At 39.6% G+C, this 23,211-nt stretch overlaps 1 protein-coding gene across 1 annotated transcript in view; it reads right to left on the bottom strand.

Annotated features, from left to right (window-relative positions):
- The window catches only part of pou6f2 (POU class 6 homeobox 2), a 127,700-nt gene extending 113,786 nt beyond the window's left edge, over positions 1-13,914 (bottom strand). The window contains 2 exon segments of the mRNA XM_072690998.1: positions 481-646; positions 13,702-13,914. Of these exon segments, the coding sequence (XP_072547099.1) occupies positions 481-646; positions 13,702-13,914 (379 nt within the window).
- Between the last annotated feature and the right edge of the window lie 9,297 nt (positions 13,915-23,211).

The following is a 23,211-nucleotide window of genomic DNA, read 5'->3' as shown; positions in this document are numbered from 1 at the left end:
TTAAACTTCTTAAATCTAAACCCTAAAGGTCGGTATGTAGGTTTGCTCTTTAGTTCCTTGTCCTCACAACTACCTAAGGTGCATTGAAACATGAATCTTTTTGGCACTTCAGGGCTTTCCCCTCCGAATGGCATCCCTGCATATGCACACATATCCACATGCTTCTCTACATTCTTAGATATAAAGCTACAGAAAAGGTTCCTTAGGGTTATGCCATCAGAAAAAAGCATGCTTGGTTGCCTAACCTTTCAATGGATGGTTCTACAAAACATCATCAGATGTGTTTAAAAGTTTACAGACCCTCAGTTTAAAGATTCTGTACCAATAAAAGGTTTTCTTAGAACTACACGTCCAAGTCAAGGACCATTTACAGACCATTTTTAAGAGTGTGGTCCCACCTCTCTCTTATATTTAGCCCATAAGCCTCAAAGCTGATGGTGACAGTGATGAAGATTAGAATGATGGAGAGGGGGGACTTACCGTATAGCTTGTCATTGTCATCAGCATCCGGCGGAAGCAGCAGGGGCTCGTCGTTGGTTTCGCTGTCCGGGCTGGCAGCCCTCTCGTCCTCCTGCAGCTCCGCGCCTTCCATCTCTGCTCTGAGGGGGAGCAGCGGCTTGCTTAGCTGCCCTGTGATCATTGGATCCTGGAGGGAGGGGAGGGGGTGGCGAGGGGGGCAGTGTGCAGGCAGCCACGGACCGAGCAGGTGGGGATGGAAGAGGAAGAGAAGAAGGGGACAAGATAGAAGAAATGCTGGTTATCACGTGGCACTTGCCGGTTCTCTCGCAACCCGTCTCTTTCTCTCTACTTCTCAACCTTTGGCTCTCTCTCTCAATCTTTCTCTCTCTCTCTCTCTCTCTCTCTCTCTCTCTCTCTCTCTCCCTCACTCTCTGGTACTGATCACTCTCATTCGCGCACTCTCTCCCCCTCGCTCCCTTCCTCTCTCTCTCTGCTGGCCGAACTACTGCTGACTGTAGTCAGCTGGAGAGCTCTCATGGGTCTGTAGAGATTTTGAATGATTCCATTTGGTATCCTGTATGCCCCAGTGCACTCCAAGGCCTCATTTACATACTTCAGTGTCGGTATAGCATTAGAAACCGCAGTATGCTGATAACCTGTTTAGATACACAAACTTTAAAAACACATTGAGGAGAAAATAATCACATTACACAATCACACAATCTTCATTAAAAATCAAGGTCAGTTCAAAGTTGCAGACGTGAGAGTAAAAGACGAAATCTGCAGGCACTGCCGTAGTTGTGGACAAAAATGCATGGCACTTCAGTGCAAGAGTTGGCAAGAGTGACGGCATCACTGGGAATTTTAATGGCATACTTCATTCAAGTGCCCCAGTGATTTACATATACTCTTAATTGGCCAAATAGTATTCCCACTTATGCAATCAAATATAACTCATTCCAGAGAGAGCACCTTTTATGAGGTGACATAAAAAAGTAGTATTTCACCATAATTTCGGCATTAATTCCAGGCACAAGTGCAGCAACTCCTACAGGAGCGTGGGCAGAAGTACTTCATGGTTTTTGTTGTTTTTTTAAATAATAAAAAAAGAAGAATACAAAAAAAGCAACTCACCGAAGTGGAGTATCCAGGTTACAATGAGAAATTCGCTCCAGAAAATGTTCTGCCGCAGATATCCAAAGATTTAGGGAAGAGGGTTAGAGCATGCCAGCACCTGCTCTAGGAAGTGGTTAGAACATGCTCTTCAAAAGCTGTAAAAGCAGTGTGTGACACTGGGAAGCATCAGCCGAGCCACTGCTGGTCCAAGTCTGGGGTTGCCTCTGGAGATTCAGCTGAGATGTCACCTCTACTCTCTCTCTCTCCCTTTCTCTCTCCCTCTCTCTCTCGCTCTCATCCGACCTCTCTCTCTCCCTCTCCTTCCTCAGACGTACCTCCCCCCTCCTCCCCTGATGGCGGTACACATCATAAACAAACACAGGCAGGGGCAAATAAATAAATAAATAAATAAAAACCTCGCCTTTTCTCTCCCCCCCTGCCTTATTTATGGAGAAGTTTCTGCCTAAGTGGTTTGGAGATGGGGGGACAGGTGATCAGTTTGAATCTAGCCCTCTGAACGGAGACGTCAAGAAAAAAAAGAAAGAAAAAGATAAGAGGGAGTTTGAGGGGGTGCTTAGACCTTCATGGAACCATGCCCCTCTGACCCCCCCAAACCTTTTCCACTCCCCTCCACCCTTGGAACGTTCGATGATTGGCCCCCTCAGGGGCCGCCGCAAATGCGCTCATCAGATAGAGCAGCGCAGGGTTTGATATGACACATGATAATCTATGAAAATGTTAATCAATAGGAATAGTTTAAGCTGTCATTGGCCGAGCGAGACCCGCCTGGTCAATACTCATATACCCGGCAACAATGTCGCTTGTCATCGCTTCACTGGACTTTTATTTTTTTCTCCCTCTCTTTGTGGAGCACTTAAGTACGAGAAACTCATCGACGCGTCAATATGCCCCCATGGCACCCCCTCACCACCCCAGACCCCTCCCTCTACAGAGAGGTAAGCGCATGCCCCCCCCCCCTCTGCTGCTGAATGACGGTGCCTCTCTCACTCTGTGTTCGTTTAAACCGTCCCTCCCTCTCTCCTTCCCTCCATCCATCCATCCATTGCACCCCTCCCTCCTGCCTGCCCCTCTCCACACTCTCCCCTTTGAGTTGCCTGATAGGTCCAGTGGAGGGCAAAATTAATACCTAATTGAATAGTGCAGTCATCAAAATAATCAATACTTTTTTATTATTTATTCTTTACAGTCTGTTGACTGGTTGAGAGCTGTGAGGAGCTGAGGGAAAGAGAGGGTGAGAGAGAGAGAGAGAGAGAGAGGGACAGAGGAAGAGAGAGAGAGAGCGGGTGTAATTTTCACCGCAGGCCAAGAAGAGGACGAGCTGGACACACAATAAAACATGAGGAAAAATTACAGTGGAGTTGAGGGGGACTGAAGTGAATGGGGAGAATTCTTCTCTCCACAAGAAGTTTTAATGAAAAAAAAAAAAAAATCCAGAGTATTCCCAAGATGAAACACAGCCGTCCATGTCTCGCTGTTTCTGCCTTTTTTATTGGGCAAAATTAATATTGTGGTCTTTAATTTTCATAAATTCTCCTGAAAATAGTACAAATCCCACTTACTATCAGTCTCAGTCCCTCTACCTCCTCTCTCTCTCATGCTTAATTAACTTAATGAAATAGGGGTTTTCCCATGAAACCGCCTGATGTCAGAGAGCATGTGTGGAGAGTCTGTGAAGAGTCTGGGGAGAGATGTAATGTGCATGACTGTGTGTATGTGTGTGTGTGTGTGTGTGTGTGTGTGTGTGTGTGTGTGTGTGTGTGTTTGTATGAGTGCTGATGGTGGGGCTGCCTGACTCTCCTTTGGCCACATAAGAGAAGGAACAGGAAAAAGCACTTGAATGTTGACCCCTCCTACACTCCCTCCCCCTCTGAGGGTCATCTCAGCCCTCTTTCTCTCACAAGGTATCCATGCTAATTGCTAATGGCTGTAGCTGCAAGCTCCCAGCGTCCCCCGGGGCCAGGAAAAGGGACTATGATTTGGTCAGTTGGGGAGCTGACCGCTCTGGCCAGTGTATTGTCTGCCCACTCTCAAGGTCTGCTTACCATTTATCTTTCTTTCACTTCTTGTCCATACAGCCAATAAAATACATTTTATTACAACTTTTAATATCTGAAAATAAACATTAGCTCATATTTAATTTGTAATGTTCTGTTATGTTTAGCATAGAAATGTGCTATGTCACAGTTATGACAGTGTTAATAATGCACTATAAGGTACATTTTTAAATACTTTAAAAGGTGGATAAAGCATATTTCATATATTCTCATATTTCAGAATATATTTGAATTTTTAAGAAGGACAGTAATTTTATGTATATAGTAATAAAATATTATTTCATTTAACAAGCATTATCTGCATATTGTCACTTTCAGAAAACAAACATAATTTCAGATTTGGTTTTACAAGTGGGTGGGGGGGCAGTATAGGTACAGGGACAACAGCCTATATACAGATATTTATATGTAAAACTAGGTGAACAAGAATGAACATGTTGTCATGAAATCTAATGCTTTATATGAAAATATGTAAACAATAAAAATTAGCAGGAGTAAAAACATGATATATTTTCTGATAAATATTCATAAAGTTTTATTTTGTCTTGTCAGAATTTTCCTATTCCAATATGGCATTTTTACAAAAAAGAATAAACATTTGTGACATTCAATAAAAATAATACAATAAGTAAATTGACCTTTTTCATGTATGTTTCTTATGCAATTTTCATGTTTTTTAAGTAGTAACAATGACCTGTTTACTCAATAGAAGGGACAGCTTTGTTAATTATGTCAAAAAAGAAAAGTCTAAATATGCATCATATTATATTTGGGAAATTTGCATTTTTTAGAACATATTGCTATACACCACCAAAGACTAAACATTTTCATACCGGTTTTACCCAACTATAATTCCATTTACAATGATTAATACTGCTCTGTTTTTAAATTGTGTTTTAACACAATACTGCAAATTACAAGCCAGTTCTTTCCCCTCAGTATCCCAAGACAATACGAGACCCTCTCCTAGCCCACTCAGGGTCAGGCCGAACGGCTCATGGGAAATCCAGAAGAGAGAGAGGGGGCTATTTCCTTATTCTCTAAATCTGTTTATTTCATTCAGCTTAGGATATTTACATTTAAACATATTTTGGAGAAAGCTGAGTCAGTGCCAAAATCAATATGCTCTAACTGTAATCGCATAACAGCTAAAGTCATTCTCAGCTACTGTGTGATTTGTTTTGAAGGATCGAAAAGTCTATTTTTACCTATTGATTATTACTGTTTATGATTTTATTTGAACTCATTTTCTTTTATTTTTCAAGGCGTAATGGGGACACCAAGGCGATGGATAAGCAATTGAGAAAGTGACCAAAGACAGCAGTGGGTGGGCTGCCGACCATTAGATTGTCCTTCAGGCTCTTTTTGAAGAAAGCCTGGTGATCTTCAGGTTTAGTCCTGTTCCTCTCCTGCTGTGCTAAAGGTTTGTCTTCGCCACAGGGCTCCGCACACACACTTGTGCACACGCTGCTACACAACACACTCTTGTGTGCACGTCCAATGGAGAAAGTGAGTGTCCATCATCTCATTTCACATTCAATTCAAGATATTCATAATAATATGAAAGCATGAATGAATGCATACAATATATACATAATTATTTGGCAGTAGATAACTATGCTGGAATGCAATGTATGTACTGACCCAATATATTTGTAACATGTATGTACCAATGTATGTTGTAAAAATATACCAATGTACCAATGTACCAAAATGTACCAATGTAAAAACCCTTGTATCACCATTTTTGCTGTTTTACTTGTTGACCTAATTTGAATCTTGCAGTTGTTCTCTATATCGAGTAGAAGTTTATGATAAATGGACCAACAGAAACACTCAAAGTCTTGGAATAATATCTTTATACATTAACTTCCATTGAAAGTTTCCATTTTTGAGATACAAGGCTTTTGTGTAACGACGACAATATGTTAAGCATTTTTGCATTGCGTTCTTTTTTCTGGGTGTATTGACAGTGGCTATCAAATTCACTGAAGTCAGCCGTATTAGGTGGACAGACGCATTATATATATTTTATAATACTTTCTCGTGTGCGTCTGTATAGTGCTTTTATCAGAGCGTGCTGCAGTCCTAACTTGTCCGATGGCACAGACACCCGGGATCAGAGAGAAAAGGCAGAGAGATTGTGTCGTTGCCTGTTGACTATCAAAGCGGAGTGTTAGAAAAAGCTCTTTGATGCCCGAGACACTATAAGACCCCGCTGGTCTTCCTCAGATAAATATAAAAAGCCATTGATTGAAAGTGAGTTTGTGTGCGGCTTTTTTTTTTTCTCCCCTCTCTCTTTTTTTTGATACATCGATCCTCAAGCTGACCTTCTTGTGCTTCATAGCCTTCTGCAGCTTACAGAGAGACAGAGAGAGACAGAGCAAGAGGCAGGAAGAGGCGAGAGGAAGCTAGACTAGTCAGGAAAAGGGAGAAAGATGGGAAAGTAACAGGGATGCACCAATATAGAGAAATTACGAAATAACTGATCATTAATATGTTATTGTGATCAGTACCGGGGCCTATTTTATTAGATTTTTGAATGAATTTTAAATTTTAAAACCAATTCATGTTATAATCTATACTGATCGGCCGTGACAATAACACCAATATTAACAGGTAACGTGAAAAACATCTTCAACTACAGTGGCATTTGAAAAAGAGTGCAACATATTAGGCAGCAAGTTAACAGCCAGTTTAGTAACACAGTTCTGGAAGATGTTAAAAGCAGGACAAATGGGCAAACATAAGGGATATGTGCCACGGGCCATGGGCAGACGACTGGGCCAGTGCATCTGCAAAACATGAGGCAGGTTATGTGAGGTGTTTGGGTGTGCAGTGGTCAATAATTACCAAAAGCACTCCATGAAAGGACAAACAGTGAACCAGTGACAGGGTCATGTGCATCTTAGGCTCACTGGTGTGATCCCCCCCCCCAACTTACAGGACCTTAAGGATCTGATATTCACAGGACACTATCTGAGGTCCTGTGTAGTCCATGTCTCCAATGGCCAGGGAGGACCTACTTAATATTAGGTAAGTGGTTTTAATGTTAATGTTTAATGGCTGATCGGTGTATATACAGAAACAGACTAAATCCAGTTCCCAATTGAATCTGAGTACAGTAAAATCTCATCCATTAATCCAATTTAAGGGGCTCTTTTGAATGTGCAAAATATCAGAAAGGTTCATCACCAGTAGACCATGAAAGACTAGGAACAGTAACTAAAGTAGATGAATGCAGAATTCTTTCTTTGGTGAAGAAGAACCCTTATATAACATCTATATAGGTCAAGAACAGTGTGTATCATTAACTACAAGTCTACAATCAAGAGACACGTTTCTGGGTGTACGTACAGAGAGTTTTCCTTAAGATGGACAGCACTGTAAAGAACTGTAAAGAACAGAAACCTCAGATACTACTAGGAAGCATCTTAAATTATGTTTTCAGAATGATACTGTACAGCATAGATGGATAATGACCCAAAACAAACCATAAAAACAACCCAGAAGCTTCTTAAGGGGACAAAAATGTAATGTTTAAATGTCAGAGTCACCTGACCTCGACTCAATTGAGCAGCTTTTCATTTACTGAAGACCAAACCACCGACAGAAGGCACAACAAACAAGTAGCAACTGAAGGCGGCTGCAGTAAAGGCATGAATGGGGAAAAAAAACATTGAGGTGGTGTACAAAGGCAAAAGTCACTTTATGTACCTGACTGTAAGTCAGTTAAATAATATCCCCTGATACACCATGTCCCTAATAGATTGTTATGGAAGGAAAGATCAAGGTGAAGGAGAGAGAGTCTACCACTTCACAATCAGAAAAGAGAATAAAAAAGAAACAGTGTGGATACTTGTAAAGCCACTCGCAGCAAGAGTATATTAAGAAACCTTTATGCTATCCACAGGCGTGCTCGCTCTTCCTCATCCTCATCCTCACGGCTCTTTGGTCAGCCGCTGTCGGCGACAGGGGCTGCTTGCTGATTGGTCAATGGGGCGGGTTGTAGCTGGGACCTGTCTGCAGGCTGACACTGACGAATAGTTTTTAATACCTGCAGCAACGCTGCATCATCTGGACCTTACAGTGTCACAGTGTGTACACACACACACATTCATGCGGCTTTGGATTATTTATTGGATGTATTTATATCCCAACATCCAAGTTGCCAAACAAGTGGAATCTTTTGTGAACATGCTGTGTATGTTAAAGGCAAGCTACACCAGGGTTTAAGGAATTAAATTAATATGAAAAATATGTATAATGTGTTTATTTGGTGTATAAAATGTTAGTCAGTGTTTATTGTGGATGTAGTATTAATGTATCAGTTAGTATTTATTGTAGATGTAGTATTGATATATCAGTTAGTATTTATTGTAGATGTAGTATTGATACACCAGTTAATGTTTATTGTAGATGTAGAATCAATATACCAGTGTTTATTGTAGTTGTAGTATTGATATATCAGTTTGTGTTTATTGTAGATGTAGCATTAATATATGAGTTAGTGTTTATTTTAGCTGTAGTATTGATATATTACTTAGTATTTATTGTAGCTGTAGTATTTAAATATCAGTTTGTGTTCATTGTAGCTGTAAAATCAATATATCAGTTAGTGTTTATTGTAGTTGTAGTATTGATATATCAGTTAGTGTTTATCGTAGCTGTAAAATTAATATATCAGTTAGTGTTTATTGTAGCTGTAGTATTGATATATAAATTTGTGTTTATTGTATCTGTAAAATCAATATATCAGTTAGTGTTTATTGTAGATGTAGTATTAACATATCAGTTAGTGTTTATTATAGACATAGTATTGATATATCAGTTAATGTTTACTGTAGCTTTAGTATTGTTCTATTAATTAGTAAGAGTAGATTAGAGTACTACTAAAATATCAGTCTCTGTATGTTTTCAAAATAACCATTAAATATTATATATACTGCTTCTGTTTCTTTTACAATTACAATCACAATTTGTTCTACCTATTGGGATCACACTTTTTAGAAGTACTTAATGTAAACCATATTAATTTTATTACATATTTTTATAACATGAGTGTGAACTGCTCAAAACGTTTATGCAAAGCCTGGATTTATTTAGTCATTAATGACCAGATTAGCTAATCAAAGATTATGAGTTAACAAATTGTATATATAAACAATAATTTATCTTTAGATGCCTATAATTGGCATCATTAATTTTTAGCTGTTTTCCCTGTTTGTGGGGAAATGTGCATAATACCAATACTGTATAACAAATTAATATACCAATAACTAACTGTTCTCATTTACCTTAAATCACAGTGAGATTACCTGTGAGATTACACAGAACAGGGTAAGAGCTAAAATGCAAACACAGTCTGTAACACTAAAACATCACTAAACAATCACTAGAGCAGGCCTGCAAACTGCACCTCTGAGAATTTTTTATTTCATAAACAGAGAGAAAACATTTGCACATGCGTACACACACTTAAGAGGTGAGAAAAAATGATTTCCCAAAAAGGCTTGCTAATTCTCTATGAAAGGAGAGGCTACGATCGATAAATCATTTCTAAGTAGATTGTAAAGAAAAAAATGATATCCTGAGACTGGTGACACTGCATTAGAGAATCTCCAACAGCGAGAGGGAGGGGAGGGAGTGTGGTGCCTCTGAAAGACCAGTGCCCCTGACATACCTGCTTTAACTAATGCCACATTAGCACAAAAGACTTCAAACAACTGGTAGACTTTTTAGCTTCCATGATGGGTCAGATCAGAGGACATCTTCAGGTGTTCTTGAACGAGACATAAAACAGACATACATCAGATAGCTAGACTGTTTTTTTGTCAGTTCACATTTTATACCAGTACAAGTATAAGAAGGGATTTGTTTGTGTCTAAGTCCATCAATACACTATAATGGAATCAGCAGTATCATCAACCTATGCTCTCTTGGACCCCCAGCCACAAAAGGCTGTGTCTTTGGTCCATTTCACAATAGCCAAAAATGTTCTAGTCATATGGATTTAAAAATATCCAGTGGAAGGACGATTAGAAGGTCAGCTGACAGAGGCTGCATCTGGGTAAGACCATGCCTTTTCATCACCATACCCAACCAAGCCTGATAAACTCCTATATTAAAAACTTCATGAAAAACTTCAGTTGATGAAAGTACGGGAAAAAGTCTGGTCTGCAAAAAATAAGACTTTATTTATATACATTTTTCTCCCCAGACTTACAATTCCCAATTCCCACCCAGTAGCTAGAACTTCACAATGCAAAAGTGGGAGGGCAATAGCTTACAACAGATAACCGACAAACGTATTGGCTAGCATCACGCTAAGTGATGAGGAGAGCCAGTACAATCAAGGTCAATTATGCTCTCTTGGACCCCCAGCCACAAAAGGCTGCAACATTGCCCGGAATCAAACCTGTGATCCCCCAATGACAAGGCCAGTGATTAGACAGCTGTGCCACTTGCCCCCCGGCAGTAAAGATTTTTATTACATTTCACTCTCATAATTATCTCAAAATGATCTCTCAATCCAAACAGATCAACATTAACAATTTTGTTACTGTTACACAAATATCTTGTATCTCCACTATAAAAGTAATAAGTAGAAGGAGGGGACAACCTTCTTAGCTTTCAATGGAAGTTGGTGTAAAAAGATTTTATTCATAAGTCATTTTTGCAGCGTTTTCTTTTTCATTCATCATGAAATTTGACACAACATAAAAAAAATGCCAAATTCACATTATGTCAAGAAGTAAAAAAAAACTAACATTTTCTTTCAAGCCTGTAATACCAAACATTTAACATTTTGTTGTGTACTGGTTTCAAGCCTGTAATACCAAACATGTTTGAAAACAGTAGACAATGTAATTGAACTCACATTGCTTTCTTACTAGGACAGAACAATTAAAGAACAATTGTTTTTGTAACCATATGGTACACAAATTAGGTAACATCTTTATTTATGAATGAGCAAACATGCTTTCTGTAAAAATACAGTAAAGTTGGCAGTGTACTTAATGAATCTGACCCAATGTGTTAAAAACAACAATAGAGTATTGCAGTGCAGAATAAGCTCACCCCGTAGTACAATGATCAAGCTTATACTCATACAGTACAGAAATTAGTGCAGGCAGTTAAGCCTGGAAGTGGAAGTGCTCCACTCCGGCTGGAAGGACAGCCTTATTAAGTATAGAAGGGCACTCACTAAAACATCTTCAGCATACAGTATTTGGCCTCGCTGATTGAGAGTAGCAAAAACAATCCTAGAGATTTCTTTAGCGTGATTTCTAAATGTATTCAAAATAGGTCAGGCACTGAACCGCAGATTCCAACTATTTACACCAGGAATGTTTATATAATAATAATAATAATAATAATAATAATAATGATAATAATAATAATAATAATAATAATAATAAAAATTAGACAAAAAATTGAGTCTGTAGTTAAGTCCAACGTGTCTGTCAACTCATGTGACTGATCAAACGGTCAGAACAAAGGGCTGGAAGATTTTCACCCACTTCTACAGCTAAAACTAGAGAAAATTATATCCTTGTCAAATTGTACAACCTGTACACTTGATGCAATTCCTTCAAAACTATTTCAAGAAGTACTGCCCATTATAATCAAGCCTGTTTTAAGAATAGTAAACTTACTTCTTAGTCTGGGTCACGTACCAAAAGCTTTTAAACTTGCAGTTATTAAACCTTTGATGAAGAAACGAAATCTTTATTCTAGTGTACTATCTAATTACAACCCTAATTCTTGCATGAGAATCACATGTATCAGAAAATTCCAATCTGGAATCACACCATATCATAGCACTGAGACAGAGACAGCTCTAGTAAAGCTTTCAACCACCTCCCTGTTGCTGTTATTTGACCTCAATGGAGCTACTGATACAACAGACCACACTATTCTCCAAGAAAGATTTGAAAACATTATTGGAATCACAGGAATAGCCCTAATGTGGTTTAAATACTACCTAACCAGACAGTATTGGTTTGTAACAATGAATGATGTACCTTTCACAAAAGTGAGATATGGAATTCTGTACAGCTCTATTTTAGGGCTTATTATTTACACTATACATGTTGCCACTGGGCAAAGTTATAAGCAAACATGGTGTTAACTTCACAGACGATACCCTATGATACTTAACTCTCATTACAAATCAAACTGAGATTATGGTGTTTGCACGCGATCACTAAGGTTTGTGGACAGTGGAACGGAGGGATGCGAGTGTTTAAGGGGGGGGGGGGCGACTGTGTCTGTGTTACCTTCAGTCTCTCTACTTCTAGATAGGTTGTCATAGTCAGATATGCCAGAGTTGCTAGCTGTGCTCTGATAATGTTCAGATTCTTTGTACTCCATGAATTCCTTTACCTTTTTTAGAGTACATGACTGACTACTTGTCTGGCCTGAAACTGACTGAAGTTCAACTATCAGGCTCTCATGTTACCCACCACAGACCAGCTGCTCACTGTCCACTTACTGCTATCTGCCTCAAGTTGCTCACCCTCCAATTCACATTGAAGTTTACATAGGCTCTTACTGTTCATCCTCTAATTGCTGTTTTTATGTATTACCATTAACTATTACAATTGCTTTCATTTTTCCATCACTAATATGACTATATCAGTATGGTATATAACCAGAGAAGTATGGGTTTCCCTTGTTCCCTTGTTAGTCTTAGTTCCTCCCAAGGTTTCTTCCTCCAGTTTTGAGGCCTTTGGCTTGATCCCCGGAGGTTTTATATTTTATGTTTTGTTTGATATTGTGTTTTATTACTGGATTTTTGTAAAGCTGCTTTGCAACATCAGTTGTTAAAATCTCTGTGCAAATTTGATTTGAGATACAGTTAATTTCCCATAGCCTTCTCCTACATCCCCAAATTGCTCAAAGCAGGTAAATAATTGCAGTAATCAGCAGCTCATCCACCTTGCCACCCTGCCGACTGTGATTCAGCAACTCCCTTGAATTTGCCACTCCACTGACTTTTACATGCCCTGTTCATTGACTATGTAATATAATACTAATTGCCACAGAAGATGAGGGGCCGGACACAATACGTGAGAGAGTGCCCTAATGACTGGAGACAGCAAAGCAAGTGAGTAAAGACGTTGTCTTTCCCTCGTGGGGAGTTAATTGCACAGTTCAGGCCCAATTCACACATTACATGAGAATTATGAGCCGTATTAGTCCTCTTTTCAGGGAAGTTAGCATCATTGCTTAACCTCCGCTGTGATGACACACACTGTTTTTGATTTATGCTTTGGTCTAATGAATATAAAACAGCTCTCTTAATCAAGGACAGTAGAATGCATGAGAGTGCAGTATAATAACTAGGGCTCTATTTACCTAAGCCATCAAAGGCACTCAAATATTGGCTAATGTAAATTTATATCTGTATCAGTAGCATCAATTATATCAGGCCACTAAGAAGTTAACATGTCAAGGACAGGTAACAGCTGCTACTTTAATACAGAATTTCAATAATGAATGCTGACCAATATTATATACTATATGTGCCACTGTTTGGCTAAATAATGTCAAGTTTATAATATTTCAATTTATACTGTATGTTATTATTAAACAAATAAAAAATAATGATTTAGACATGAAATGATTCCAGCTATTTTAGAATAAGAAGTAGTTGTACATAATGTTTGTATTTAAGGACAGTATTGTATGTCAATCGACTGTTACATGCCTTTTATACTGTGTTTGGTGGATCCTGTGGGTGCTTTAACTGGAAAGTGAAACACTTTCATTCTGTAATTTCACTGTAATAATGGGCATTATAGGATCTGAGCAGATAACAGGACATATTTAATTCTAAAATACATAATGTATTAAACAGTTCTGGAAAATGAGTAACATCTGATACCTCAGGTTTTAATTACCAACCAGAACTGGTAATGGTATTAGAAAACAAGACTATGTCTAATTTATATTTACCATATATGTTTATATACGATAATGGCATTAGGGTGAATTGGGTTAAATGAACCTTTGAGCTCATCAGTGGGCCGAGTGGTCTGCATACCTCAGGATGCCCACAGATCAGAGCTTGTTTGGCATGTCGTTTGAAGCAGGCGGAAATGGCCTGGCTCCTGGGTAAGTGTGTTGATTGTTTCCCCAGCAGGGCTTGTCCTCAGAGCACAGCAGGGGGAAAGGGAGGGTGATGAGGGTGAGAGGAAGGGCCAGCGTCCCCCTCTCACCCCCCTACCTGCACCGGGCTGCCCCAGCATGCCACCATCGATCCGTCCAGAGAAAGATGGGAGGGGTTGGAGATTGTGTTGAGGGAGGGAGAGAAAAAAGAGAGAGGGAGAGGTGGTTAGCAGAGGACAAGCAAGGCAGAGAAAGAAAGATGAAATGGGTCTATGCTTCTCCATTTCTCTTCACTCTCTCGCCCTAAGGTCCCACGGTGAGGGTGACGAAAAGCCTTAGAGTCCAAATCACACTCTCAGACCATGATGGAAGAGAGAAGGCAGAAGCTGAAGAGCATTTGTTTACAATTAGACAACAATGGCAAACTGGTTAAACTGATTAACCTGGTTATTATTGTAAATGAATTATTATTAAGTTAACTTGTGCTAAATGACATATGAAATATGAAAAATATGAACGCTGCCAACACACTTTAAGTAAGTAGCACAAAGGAGAAAGCAGTGGGGTTTTCAGGAATGGCCCTTATAGTGAGTCTTGTTGGTACAACTATGAGGGCTATGGTCATTAGCTTTATTATTTGTTTATTATTGGCAAACCTTTGTTACAATATACAGACATTTTACTACAATTAATTAAAAAAATACAATTCTTGTGAAAATTATTGTAATAAAAGCAAAAACCAAACATCATATTTAGGCTGAGCTTGTTGATTTTCCTAAAATCTAGCTACATTAGCTAGACTAGAAAAATCCAGATCACTATATAGAGCACTACAGGGAACAAAATTTAACAAGGCAGTGGGCGATTTCGGACACCTCTTTGTATGTGTGTGATCTCACTGCTGTGCGACAGCAGATTGCGTCGCAAACAGCCTAATTGTCAGACTTATTCAGAAAAGCTGTGTACTGAAAATGTGGCACTTCATTTTTGGACATCACTACAAAATGGTGAAATTCCAATGTTGTTGTGCACTATAGCGAATAGTTTTCTTTAGATTTAGATTTAAAAGTTTGTAGAAAAATTAATTTAATGAATAATTAAAAACTATATACACACTATATAACACAAGAATGAATAAATCTTTATAGCGGAGTGACAAAAGCTGCTCTGTGTAAAAACAAGAGGCCACAGGGGAGTCTGTGAAAGAAGTGTGTGAGTGTGTGTTTGGGGGGTGTGTCAGTCAGATCAGGCATCACAATGACATCTGCACCGAATAGAGCTTAAAGGTCAGCTCCTGAGGAAGACAACTGAAGAAGCGCCCTTCCTCTCTAGTGGCTCAGACACTATTCCTCAGGAGAGGAGAGACCTTTACTATACGGAGTGATGGTCCAAGCAGCCACCTATAGGGCAGATATAATGCACAGTATAGTTTGTAAGTAATCGGACGTTGACATAGTTTTTGTTGTTCTGGCCCTTTAGGGGACTTGACACTTGACCAATACATTGGATCAGCAGCAATTAAAGATACTTAAAGTTGACATCAGTGACAACAATTGTAAAATCATTTGGGCCCCTACATTTTATGGAACATTCCCATTTCTATTATAATTGCCCTAATGTAACTAAACATTGGGCTTCTTGTTTCCTGGACATTAGTTTATGCACAAGACAGCTTTAAAAAGATTTGGTTCTGGAGTTACAGTTGTCTATCAGTATGAGGACAAAGAAGTGTCAATGCAAGTAAAGCAGACTATCATTGAGCTGACCCATCATAATAAATCAATCACTTTTAGCTGATCACCTCAAGAATGGAAAGGACAGCTTTCAGTTTGCTGTAGTCCTATAGTGCTTAACATAACAGCATGTGGAGACTATGCTGCATGTGCCCACCAGAATTTTGTGTATGAACTTTGTTTCTTCACTGAAGATGGCACATCAGTATTGATACATTGATAGAAATTGATATGGGGCTGATGTCAGCAGAAAATGCTGAATCAGATATCAGAGCATAAAAATAATGATTCTGATCCAATCCTATAACGATTCTAGCCTGAAATAGGACACACTCTCACATCGTAGCTGTGTATTTCTTCCTGTGGAACAGCAGAGTGTCTGAGTAGATAGAAGATAGCATTTGTACCTTAAAATATCAGCACTTGAAATAGAAAAAATTGCGTCATTGTCATTGCCGCTCTGGGTTCGAGGCATGCAAACTGCAGTATACATTAAAAAAGCAAGCAGAATACTGTGTAATGCTGCATAACCCAAGTCATATTCATGTAAAGATTCTGTAATATTACTCTACTGGCTCAGTCAACTTGCTTCTTTCTTTCAGTGATGGTTCTGTATCTCTTAGCTCGTCCAGAAAAACGTGTTCTTTAGTGAAAAAAGCATGATTTTCACCTCCAGACTGTAAGGGGGTGCCCAGGAGCAAGAAATGCTAATTTTCCATGTTGCTTTAAATTAAGTGTTTTAATAAAAAGCTTACTATAAAGCTTTTAATACCGATATTAAACAAATATCAGTATTGGTATTAAGTGACTCAATTAAATTAAATTTAATTCATTTTAATAATTAAAAAAGTGAATAAATAATTTAAATCTAAAGATTTTTCTGAATTGAGCATATTGGGCAAAAAATGAAACAGAACATATTTGTTGAACGTATTTCATCACTGACCAATGAATAACATTGGTTGGTCAACACTGGACAACTCCATAACAACTTCAAAATGGTAACTTTAAAAATATTCTTAACTATGAATGGAAGTCAATGTAAATTAAATATTCATTTAGAGCATTTATATTGGTCTATTCATCCAGAATTATTTACAAAGTGTACAGGACAACTACAGGGGTCAAACCATGGAGAAAACTAACAAAGATTGAGATACATGTTTTCAATAGGAAAACAGTGATACAGTATGTGCAATCATCCTATCTATAAAACATAGAGGCAAAACAATACATCAAAATAATAATAATAATAATAATAATAATAATACTGCAATGAAAAAATGTGACAGTGTGCATTTTGAAGCCATTCTGTCGATTACAATTTCTAATTTAACTGCATTTGTTTGAACAATAAAGTTTGTAAACAACCAGCACTAACCAGCAATCCACACACTGCACTCCTCCACCTCCCAGCTCTGGTTTCATTGTTGGCTTATAAAAAATAATGTTTTTTTTTCAAAATATCATGATACGCCACTAATCTCTAGTGAAATAAATATATGAGTGTATGTATGTACACCTTTCTTCTTTGATGAATCAACACAACATCATATTGATGTTTGCTTAACTTTGTAATGGCCATGAGTGTTTTTTTTTTTTTTTTTCAGAGAAGAAATAAAATATTTTTAATGTATACTGAAAATAATTTAAAATCCCAAGATCCCATGATTTTGTATATTTCAGTTTATCCAGACACGCTCAAAAGTGGTATTACATTTTGCCTTGTAGGACAATGATTTCTTTAAGGGCATCACTTCTTTTAGAAGTCAGTGTAGTCCTAGACAAACATCACAGATATAAAATCCATGTAGTGGGAAAAAAAGTAGAAAATGAGTGAATAATTCAGCAACAGCCTAAAGGTAGATTGACCAAAGCCAAAGATGTGGTAAGCAGGGGAGCACTATGCTTCTCCTCATCAATTATTAGCAGTTATACTAAGGATAATGCATTGATGAAGCGACCCCGACTTCAGCACCTGAGGCCTTTTCAAGTATTTACCACACTCTTTACCAGGAAAATAATACAGATGAAATCTACAGCTATAATGGATGAGTGGACATTAGCACAGTGCTGAACGCCGCAAAAAGCACTCTCCGGAGTTGTTCATAAAACACAGAAGAGACTGATAGTGTATTCTGTACGAGGCCGGGGTCTGCTATACGAGATAAGCCTGTGAGTTCCATCTACCATTTTTCCTCAGATCCTGTCTTGTTTACCACATGTACAAGATTTGGTCACTGCTGTCTTTAACAGACATTACAAGCATGGGTGTAAAGGTCTGACCTCACTAAGATTCAATGGAAAACCATTCAATATATCTTATACCTTAAATACACCTACTGCACAAATAAAGAGTGTGACTCATAAAAACAAATTTTCTGTTTCTAATAAATGATGGATAATGATAGAATAACACTGGATTTTCTAAAAACAAAAAATATCTGAAAATAGATAATAATGCATTTTGGAACCATAAAATATGGAGTAATGGCAATCTTCATGTTGCTATACACTCACAGAGGACTTTATTAGCAACATCTCTACACCTACACATTGCTACTGCTATTTAATCAGCCTAATATCAGTGATTATGAGTATGGCAGAAGGGCTGCTTTGAATATTTTTATAACTGCTGATCTCTGAGATTTTCAACACAAATGTCAGAATTCAGAATTTACTCAGAATGAACAAGGAACACCTTGTTGATGAGAAAGGTCAACAGAAACTGTCCAGACTGGTTTGAGCTGACAGAAAGGCTACAGTAGTCAAGTCAAGTCAAGTCAAGTGGTTTATTGTCATTTCAACTACATACAGAGTACACAGTGAAACGAAACAACGTTCCTCCAGGACCATGGTGCAACATAGACAGTGCATACAAGACACAAGTGCAACACAAACAAACAAACAAGTGCGGACAGACAACACAACACAGTACAGACCAGAGGATAATAAATAATGACGGTAGTGTGCAAGTTGTGCAATGTGCAATAAATAGAGTCCAGTGAGGTAGTTAAGTTATTAGTGCAAATGCTTGTGCAAAAAATGCTTCCCATGTTATCTGGGGTAAATGGTTGGAAAGAGAGAGAGAGGGAGAGTGTACATGTACCAGAAAGATATCAGTTCAGAAGTTGAGTTGTGTTGAGGAGTCTGATGGCTTGGGGGAAGAAGCTGTTGCAGAGTCTGGTCGTGTTGGACCGGATGCTGCGGTACCTTCTTCCTGATGGCAGGAGGGAGAACAGTCTGTGTGAAGGGTGGGTGGAGTCATCCACAATGCTGGTTGCTTTGCGGATGCAGCGGGTGGTGTAAATGTCCATGACGGAGGGGAGAGAGACTCCGATGATCTTCTCAGCTGTCCTCACAATGCGTTGGAGGGACTTGCGGTCAGAGGCTGTGCAGGTCCCAAACCAGGCAGTGATGCAGCTGCTTAGGATGCTCTCTATGGTTCCCCTATAGAAGAGGGTGAGGATGGGTGGAGGGAGACGGGCCTTTCTCAGCTTCCAGAGGAAGTAGAGACGCTGTTGGGCTTTCTTGGCTGTAGAGCTGGTGTTCAGGGACCAGGTGAGGTTCTCCGCTAGGTGGACACCAAGGAACTTGGTGCTCTTAACGATCTCCACAGAGGAGCCGTTGATGTTAAGCGGAGAGTGGTCCAGTCTTGATTTCCTGAAGTCAACAACCATTTCCTTGGTCTTCTCTACATTCCAGTGAAGGCTGTTGACTGTACACCAGTCTGTCAGCTGCTGCACCTCCTCTCTGTATGCTGACTCGTCGCCTTTGCTGATGAGACCCAGCACAGTTGTATCATCGGTGAACTTTATGATGCTGTTAGAACTGTGTTTCGCAACACAGTCATGAGACAGCAGGGTGAACAACAGAGGACTCAGTACACTGCCCTGGGGTGCCCCAGTGTTCATGGTGATGGTGCTGGAGCTGCTGTCCCCGAACCGGACTAACTGGGGCCTTCCTGTCAGGAAGTCCAGGATCCAGTTGCAGAGGGGGGTGTTGAGGCCCAGCAGGCTTAACTTCCTGGTGAGGTTCTGTGGGATGATGGTGTTGAATGCTGAACTGAAGTCTATGAACAGCATTCTGACGTAGGTGTCCTTCTTCTCCAGGTGGGTAAGGCAGAGATGAAGGGTGGTGGTGATGGCATCGTCCGTGGAGCGGTTGGGACGATATGCAAATTGCAGGGGGTCCAATGAAGAGGGCAGTTGGTTCTTGATGTTCCTCATGACTAACCTCTCGAAGCACTTCATGATGATGGGCGTGAGAGCTACGGGACGGTAGTCATTGAGGCAGGACACCGTGGACTTCTTCAGCACGGGGACGATGGTGGTGGTTTTGAGGCACGTTGGGACAGTGGAGCTGCGCAGGGAGACGTTGAAGATGTCCGTGAGAACATCTGTCAACTGGTCTGCACACTCTCTGAGCACTCTGCCGGGGATGTTGTCTGGTCCTGCAGCTTTCCGTGGGTTGACTCTGCTTTCCTTAGGGCCGCCTTGTCACCCACTCTGAAGGCCGAGTCGCTGGTCCTCAGTAGCGCACGCACCTCAGGAGTCATCCACGGCTTCTGATTTGGGCGTGTGGTGATGGTCTTGGAGACAGTGACATCATCAATACACTTGCTGATGTAGCCAGTGACTGATGCTGTGTACTCCTCCAAGTTAACAGAGTCGCCTTCAGTCGCAGCCTCCCTAAACATGTCCCATGCAGTGCACTCAAAACAGTCCTGAAGGGCAGAGATGGCTCCTGCCGGCCAGGTTTTCACCTGCTTCTGAACTGGTCTGGAGCGTCTGATGAGGGGTGTGTAAGCTGGAGTCAGATACACAGACATGTGGTCCGAGAACGCAAGGTGGGGGCGGGGCTCGGCCCGGTACGCGCTGGGGATGTTTGTGTAAACCAGGTCCAGCGCGTTCGCTCCTCTCGTGGCAAAGTCCAGTAACCCAGATAACCACTCGGGACTATTGTTATGAGCAATAAAGCATCTCAGAATGCACATATTGAATTCGGATGAATGTGGATGGGTTACAGCAGCAGGTCAGAATTTCACAATTCAATGATAGGGCCAACATTTAGATGGACACTGTGGAAAATATTTTATTCTTTGACTTTTCATAGGTTAAATACTGGTCATACATTTTTTATACAACTACAATGTGTGCTTTTAGTAAAAAGCCACTATAACATATTTACTAGTGATCCTAAATGAATCATTCTAATAATCAATCCTAATTACCGTTTCCTTTTATTTTTTGTATTTTTCCCCCCCAGAAACTTTCTTTTTTAAGAACATTCGGCCATGTGATGAGCCTCTTCCATACATGTCTCATTATATTACCTGCTATTTAGAATCTGCATCAGACACCATTTGTCCTCATAGCCACTTCACTAAGGCAATGGGAAATCTGCCCAAAAGCCATGAACTGAAGGGTGCAAACTTTTTGTGTGAGATGTGCTGGCCCTGTCCACAAGAATCATAGCTACATGATCTGCAAATGTTGCCAGCAGTGATATTTCTCACTCAAACACAGTTTTAGCTTAAATGTCAGTCAGTCAGTTGAGGGAAATGTCTAATGCATATACATATAATATTGATTTTATAATATTGACACAGTTTCTTTACTGTATGTCTACAGGAGATAGCAACAGACAAACAGCACTGAAACATGAGTGTATCGTTAAATTCTTTGATTATTTCATCATAAGTTAAAGATAAGGATAAAAACAGGACAATGTTGACTGTGATATGGGTCATTTGAACCCCTTTATGCATTTGTGTAGTTTTGGGACCATGCATTGAATAAGAACAAAGCTTAACATTTGATTCAGATTTATAATCTGTACACTCCATAGTATCCACTCGATTCCAAACAGCAGACTCCATATCGCAGCCTGTACATCCTGTATATGAATATGGCAACCCTGCCCCTTGGCCTGCCACACCACATCAGCATAATCACGTTAGACGTATTGACAGCCTGTCGCAAATGATCCTATCCCACGGCCGTATGTGGCAGCGGTCTGTTATGAATCAAAATGTAAAAATGTCTAAGTAAATCTAATCAAATGTCCCGTCCTCTCAAACGCATAAAAATAAGCTTGGGGTGAGGGTATAAAAATGACTGTTTTTTCCTGGGGGTCATTAGAATTATACAGACAGGAAGCTGAATATTCGGACAGTGTCATGGAGCCTGATGTACACTTACCTGAGGATGAATCATGATTAACTCTGAATGATGACCTCTCTCCGCCTCGACAGAGAATGAGACGAGGCATATGCCCAAACCTTTCAAGGCCCAATGAAAAATAAAAAAAACAGAGGACATAAGTAAAGTAGGACATCAACCATAAAACAATGTAAACATTTTAAACACAGCATTCACAGCCCATACTGCACAGTTAATAAACAGATACTAAGCTACTAAACCAGTCCATTCAGAGATGGCACACAACCCAGTGCATAAATCTCTCTACTCTGCCTACGGTAAGTCAGTCAAGCCCATTCATGGTAAAGTTATAAGGACAGTTCCAGCCTAGACTGCTCTTTGAATATGGCACTTTATGTGGTAGCCAATTAGAGCGGACATTCTTCATATATTGTCGGTGCCACGGAAAAACCTTGTGTCTTTAAAAAGGAAAAAATACAAATGCCAGATTCAAATTACGTAAAAATAAACAATGAACAATATCAAAAAAATGGAGATACAAGGATACTAGATACTTTTTAAAATGCACAAGATCAAAAACGTGTATTTTATAACTGATATTTTCCAATATCATGACAATTTAAACATGTGTCAGTATTATGCTTATTATTGTTCTTCCAGATTTTATTGCTTCACCTTTATTCAACCTCTCTTTGCACAATAATTCTAAACTTCAAAGGATTTCAAAAATGCATACAATATACAATTTCAAGAGATTGCTTTGATAACTGGAAAAGTGCATTTCCTGAAGAAGATGCAGATTGATGCTGCAGCTTGAGCAATTCCCAATACATTACTAGTCATAGGGGTGTTAGTTCAATCTCTGTTGTTTAAAAGTCTGACTGCTTGAGGGAAAAAGCTATTGCAGAACCGTGCAGTGACAGCACAGATGCTCCTGTACCTTCTGCCAGATGGCAGCAGTGAAAAAAGTCCATGTGAGGGATGAGTGGGGTCCTTCACAATGCTGATGGCCAGAGGGACAGAGGGGAGAGAGACCCCTATGATCTTCTCAGCTGTCCTCACTATTCTCTGTAGGGTCTTGCGGTCTGAATCATTGCAATTCCCAAACCAGGCGATGATGCAGCTGCTCAGGATGCTCTCCACAGTCCCCCTGTAGAACATGGTGAGCATACCTCTGTGATTATGTAAAATAACATATATTCAGTGTCCTGAACTGTATTACCGAGCTTCATGTGGACAAATTCGCTGTGCTAAACACAGTACACCCAAATATGTGCAGTACAAAATTAGCAGGCATTCCAAATGACTACTGCACCTTGTATTTCTTTTAGCCAAGATCTGCCTGTTGTGGTAAAAACAGATAACATTTATAGATAAATATAAATAAATATTCTCCTGTAAGTCAGAAATGTAATTTTCTGGCAGCAATATCTTTGGTCTTCTGATGGGCCAACTCTAAAGACAAGAGCGACAGCATGGCGGCGATAACACTACATTTCCCATCATGCCCCTGCGCTTTCCTTTTGTTGTTGTCATGTGATCGTGCTT

This window comes from Salminus brasiliensis, chromosome 1 (genome assembly GCF_030463535.1).
Source record: "Salminus brasiliensis chromosome 1, fSalBra1.hap2, whole genome shotgun sequence".
Classification (NCBI taxonomy): Eukaryota; Metazoa; Chordata; class Actinopteri; order Characiformes; family Bryconidae; genus Salminus; species Salminus brasiliensis.
Note: the sequence above shows the minus strand (reverse complement) of the source record. Positions and strands in the feature narration are given on the sequence as shown.